General features: G+C 46.8%; 1 protein-coding gene and 1 long non-coding RNA gene across 2 annotated transcripts in view; one reads left to right on the top strand and one right to left on the bottom strand.

The window, feature by feature from the left end:
• Positions 1 to 378: 378 nt before the first annotated feature.
• Positions 379 to 680, bottom strand: LOC143186626 (uncharacterized). The gene is made up of 2 exons (XR_013003089.1): positions 562 to 680; positions 379 to 486 (listed from the first exon to the last, which is right to left on the bottom strand). It is a non-coding gene; the product is annotated as an uncharacterized LOC143186626 (long non-coding RNA).
• Positions 681 to 3,675: 2,995 nt separating this feature from the next.
• The window catches only part of LOC143186938 (uncharacterized), a 132,203-nt gene continuing 129,878 nt past the window's right edge, over positions 3,676 to 6,000 (top strand). Inside the window, exon 1 of the mRNA XM_076390821.1 lies at positions 3,676 to 3,897. Within this exon, the coding sequence (XP_076246936.1) occupies positions 3,690 to 3,897 (208 nt within the window). The 5' untranslated portion in view covers positions 3,676 to 3,689. The remainder of the gene's footprint in view (positions 3,898 to 6,000) is intronic.

Genomic DNA, 6,000 nt, shown 5'->3' with positions numbered 1-6,000 from the left:
TTAAAGACACACTACGTGGATATCTTACAAGGAGAGCTCATGGGTGTAGAAAATACTTTTGGAATAAGACTGAATATAATTTATAATATACACGTAGTGTAATAAAATCTTCATATCGTTCGTCAGTTCGTCAAAATGGGTTTTTGTTCTTGAGAAATTTCACTTTAAAGTTTTATCGTAAATATAGGCAATGTTCAAATTCCCTATATCTGAAAATTGAAAATTTCTAGTATTTTAAGTTACGTATATTGACTGTAATAACAATAAGAATACAGTAAAACATCGATTAAGCCTTCAACAGTGAAATAATAATACCTACTTTGCTCAAGAAGATAGAGAATGCTTCAGGTTTTTGAGTCTTATGGTATTTCAGATAATCAAAGTCCTACTATCATACAGTTTCATTTATTATATAGTTTGTTCCATCTCAAAAACGTATTTACAAGTTTGCCTCGCAAAAATGTAACCTCTTGTCACTAACGAGTCCTGCAATTAAAGTCAATGTGGTAATCAGAGAAAATAAATCTACTAACCCACAACCCCCACTCTCCCTAAATACACCACCACAAACAGTTCCCAAAATTCCACCGTGAGGTCACAATTCAGCTCTCTCCAACTTGACACGATCAGTCGATCGCTATCGTCGCGATTAATATTGCATATCGGTCGATGCATCACCGCTTATCATTGTTTTTTCGATCCTCCTTGGTGATCACAGATATCGATCATCGTTTATCTCGAGTATCGCCGTCTGTGCAGTTGGAGCAATTATTCTTGCACGATATCCCGGTGCAAAGGGTCTCGGTGAACGCTGGCCGTAGGTCGCAAATGCTCGATATAAATAATAAATCCGGCACGCAATGTGAGAAGCTCGACTGCGCCCGAGGACCACTCGAAATCTCGAGTGAACGTTCCGCGGGGCAACATTTTCATTTTTTCCACGCTGGAGTATATGCGCGGGGGCACAGTGCGTCGCGGTGGGGCGGAATGTTCGCGCGTGTTCGACCCTTGGTTCATTACATTGTATTGTCACGCAGGGAGGAGGCTGGGGACAATACAAAAGGGAGAAGAGGGAGAAGAGGGTAGAACGTAGAACGAAACGGATCGCTCGAAATCTGTTGGCGAACTATTTCCTGGGGGCTCGTATTTTAGGAAGTTGTAGGAAGCATGAGACCATGGACCAGAATAAGTGCATGCTGCGCGACACTGTTCCTCTTTAACTCGCTGAACGTCTTTCCTTGAGACTTGTTTCGAATTTTCGTGCCTCTTTGAGGATTGTTGTTTCTACTGTGGACGATTTTTGTTTTTTTTTCAAGCATGAGTTTTTTCGTTGCTCACGGTTTAGGTGAGCTGAGTGAGGCTGTGGAAGTTTGCAGGCAATAATTAATTTAGTTATCGTTTGATGAGAAAATGTGGTTTTTTAAAGACAGTTCTTCCTCGCTATAAGCTCGTCATTTTCCTTTTTTTAGTATCACAGTTTTTAATGCCATTCATGAAACAATGTGAGGAATTTAATTTCTTAAAAATCTCATATTTTCTGAGCTTTCGAGATTATCTTGATCTTTTTTAAGCAGAGGGTTATATTGTTTTTGTATAAGTTTACGGTTGATGTAAAAATAAATTGTTATATAATAGCATCCAAATACTGCCTTCAATTCCCATAATAATATCGATAGTATTAACCATTATCTAAAGATTATTCTAAGACATCATCATAATTCTAGTTTGCAAAAATAAACTCTTTTTCTTTTTCTTCTCACTCTTTCCCTTTGGGGAACTTTCAACCCCCAGAAAGTGGACCTGAATAAAGAGAAGCAGGTCATTTCTGACCCAACTTTCGAGCTACCCATCTGAGGGTTAACTCTTAGCTGGTATGATAGGGTCATAGTATATTCAATTTTCACTTCCTTGAGTTTTTACTTTTAGTATGAGAAATATTCATGAATAACCCAGAAGTGTTGCTCTAATTAAAAATACTTACGTTACAGTAAAAATAATCACATTAAGGCATAATATTGAGGCTTCGTCAAATAAGTAGGCTCCAAAAAGCAAACTCCATTTCTCGAAGCAGATATTCCAGCCCCACTTTTCAAATAAGATTTCTCCACCCCACCTCAGAAGCCAAATTTCTTCACTCTCCTTCCCGAAGCTAAATTCCACAATTCTCATTTGTCAAACTAAATTTCTTCCCACTGCGTCCCAAACCGAATTTCCTCACCACCACTTCTCACAAGTAAATCACAAAAACCAACGCCCTCTGTCTTTACTTACTCTAACCCCCAATTTTCTTTCTTTCAGGTTCAGTAACATCCTCCCCGTCGACCAAGTCTCTCATCGGCGCCCCGAGGAGCGAGAGGTCTGGAGGCAGCCTCGAAGGATGCAACGTCGCGGACCGATATCCTGTGCATCTTTGGGGGACCATTCAGTGCTGGTGGCCCGCGATCGGTCGGGGTCGCGATGATGCCGGAGCGCGGTCGCGTAGCAGCGATTCCATTGGTCGATATCTCGCGCGGCACGGAGCTCGGTACAAACGTACGGCACGCGACCACGGGATAAATGCGAGACCGAACACTCGTGGGTGGACCAGTTGTCGCGACGACGAAGAGGAAGAAGAAAAAGAGACACCTGGGCCGACAGAGGCGGAACCCGAGCCGTTGCTGGCTCTGGATGAGAGCAGGTGCGCTGGCCGACAGTGGCAGCCGAGGCTTGGATGTAGATCAGCAAGAGGAGGACGAAGGGGCGGAGGAGGGCGATCTTGGCGAGGATAGAGAGCAGGAGGACGGGGCAGCAGCTCGAGTCCCGGGGTCCCGAGATCGGCCTGCGACCAGCTGGACTGGACGGCCTCGCGAGTTCTCGTGGTAGGGCCGGGGGTTGTGGGGGCCACCACGGGGGCGGGGGTGGGCTTGCCCCTGCTTCTTCTCGTCGTCGCTGTCCTCGGCAACCAAACGTGCACGACGACGGCTGCGCCGGTGGTGTCCCATCCGTACGTGTCCCTCGACGCTACGCCTCCTCGTCTTCTGCCTCGATTACTGCACACCCAGCCTGTCCATCGGCGAACCTCGACGGATCCGTCATCCCAGGGACCAGGGGGACCAGAATCCCGGGAGGCACTGCTCCCAGGTGAACAACACTCCACCCAAGACCCAAGAATCTTCAGAAAGAAGGATCCTCCTGTATCGGATCAAGGAGGGCCAAGAGGAGGAAGAGGAGGAGGTCTGGCTCACGAGAGGACCAAGTCGAGGCGGCGGCAGGTAGCAAGCCTGCTGGAGGAGGGAGCTCCCTTAGACCCTGTTGAACCCCACTGGCTCCAAACGAAGCTATCTCGACCTCAAGCTAAGCTACCTCAACCAGTATCGAGCTTCCTGGAGGGACCTGACCTAGAACTCGGCGCTAGGGGAGAGCTGAGGGCGAAGTCTCACGTGGACTCTGTCACCAGGACGAAGACGACGACGGAGCACGCGACAGGGGTGGCCCTACCGTTTCGTCCTGCTTATCGAGCCGTGCCGCGGTTGCTGGACCAGAGCGTGGACCTGACGCAGGATAGGCGCAACAGGAAGGACGAGGGAAGGGAAGTAGGTGTCGGTAAAAACGGGGGTGGTCTCGCGGTCGGGGGGGACAGTGGTGGTGAGGTCAGAGGTGGTGGTGGTGGTGGTGTCGTCGAGTGGACCACGACAACAGTCGCCGGGCCGATGTCAGCGTGGTCGTACCCTGAGGATGAGGAGACGGGAGCTGGAAGCGTAAGGACACGCCCGAGCCCCGAGGAGGCGGCAAGCGAGGACGAGGAGGAACAGGTCAAGGTCACCGCAGCGCAGGGCAAAGGCTCGTCGTCCACGTCGACGACGACCACGACGACGACGCAGTTGCCACCACCGAGTCGAGACACCTCTATGGAAGCACGTGAGTACTGGGGAAATCTCCCTGTCTCTTTTCAGCCCGCGTGTGCCAGATACGCGGTCAGCGCGTCCCTCTTGCTCCTTTTGCCATGCCTCTCCCCACGAGGGCGTGTTTACAGGAACCGAAGCTCAGCGCAGGACCCTTGCTCTCGGGTTATTTTTAACTATTCTAGCCGTGCGGCCACTTTCTCTCGCCCCTCTACTCTCCTCTTCATGTTCGCTCTCTTCGCGCTGACCTTTCGCGGTTTCTGCGCTTGGGCTCGGGAGCAGGTCCTGATTATTCTGGTTGCTTGCCCTTTAGGGCTGCGTCCTTTCGCTTGGGGAGTGGGCTGTTCCAGCGGGGACGGTCACTTTCCTGCTTTTTGGTTTTTATTAGTTTTTGGAGAGAGGGTTGTGGGTTGAGTTAGCTTGGGCGAGGGAGGAGAGGGTTGTTAGTGAGGGTAGTAGGTTGTTTGCTAATGTGGGGTAATTTAGAGTGGTTAAAGCGATAACCCTATCTGGGGATTTTTATATTTGGTAAAATCGAGAGAATAATTTTTTGTGTGATGGGTAGTGTTGTTAGGAGAGTAAAATAAATATCATGGAAAAACAATATTCTTTGTAGGATTACTTTTCTTAGTTCTTCTAAATTTCGTGTTATTAAAAACAGAGGACGTATTTAGATAGCCTATTTCATCTTCGACACCCTGTACAATTAACAACTACATTGTCTGCCATTAACTCTTTAGGGTTAGGTGGGTTAAAAACTGTCCCACCTTATGCTTAATTTTTTATGCATGGTGAGATATATTTTAACCCACCTCAAAAAGTTGAAATTACTCATAGTCATACAGTTTAATATCTAATATTTCATTTCAAGTTCTTCAGTCACTTGGCAATGCTACGAACCAACGCTAAATACGTAAATAAGTGAAAACAAAAATTTATACAAGTCAAAACGCATTAATAAGTTGTTGACACTGTTATGATTAAGGTGCAACTTGGGTTTTTATTTCTTTAAAATCGCGTGCCTCGAACAGTTAACCAGAAAATTTCAATCTGCTCCTCATCGCAATTTTCTACGCTCGCAAGTAGCGTCGTCGATAAATTCTTCACGCCACGATTTTCCAGAGCACCCGGTATAAGAGAGTGCAAGTCGGCGGAGGGGGTTGAAACGTGTGCATCTCGTGTGTTTTCGATTACGCTCGCGCGGCCGTACGCCGGCTGCGTACGATGTACGGCTCGTGACTTCGCGTATGAATCAGCGACGCTATTCTTTTCGCGCGCTGGCCGACCGCCGACTCCGTCTCTTCTCTCCTTCTCGCTGTGCCCGTTTCGCGCGCACTCTTCGTCGCACTCACTGTTCCGCTTTTGCCCCGGCCGTGTGACGGCCGCAAGCGCGAATCCACGGATCTCTTGCCTCTGCTGCCCCCTTTTGCGCCCTTCCTGCGCCCCTCGACGCGGCGGCGATCCCTCGTCAACCTTATCGTCCTCCCTCGCTCCGTTCTGCGACTTTCTTTCACCTTTTGAATCGCGTTTTATGAAATGGAGGGATTTTTGGTTATGAAGATTGGGGTGGGCGGGGGTGAAAAAATTTGGGGAGATTTTTGGGATGATTTGGGAGACTTTTGGCGTGGTTTGACGTGGTTTGGAGTGGTTTGAAGTGGTTTGGGGTTGTTTGGAATAGTATGGGTTGGTTTGAGGTGGTTTAGAAGGAGCTCGATTTACTAAAATGTGGCTCATTAGTTATGGTATTAACATAGATTTTGCTCTCTATAATTTTGAGATTTATTACTATTAAAGGGTCCAACCATGCACAAAAGCAGTGTCTATTAAAAATCTGTATCTGAGAGCCAACGTAACTTAAGTCCTGTTTTGTTATTTTTCAGGAGTGCCGAAAAACAAATGTGTCTATTTGTTTCTTAAAATAGTATTTGAAATAGTTTATACTATTGAATTTCCTTCACTTATAATGTAACTTAACTAAATTCTTATTATTCTAATAAAACGAAGAGAAAGCAATAAGGTTCTGTAAGGAACTTAATTTTAAAAAAGTGGACTTGGATTAGTGTGGCTCTTAAGTATAGAAATATTTGACTGCTATTTTGTAGTAAAGGAAAAATTAAAA

Source organism: Calliopsis andreniformis, unplaced genomic scaffold, assembly GCF_051401765.1.
Source record: "Calliopsis andreniformis isolate RMS-2024a unplaced genomic scaffold, iyCalAndr_principal scaffold0022, whole genome shotgun sequence".
NCBI lineage: Eukaryota > Metazoa > Arthropoda > Insecta > Hymenoptera > Andrenidae > Calliopsis > Calliopsis andreniformis.
Note: the sequence above shows the minus strand (reverse complement) of the source record. Positions and strands in the feature narration are given on the sequence as shown.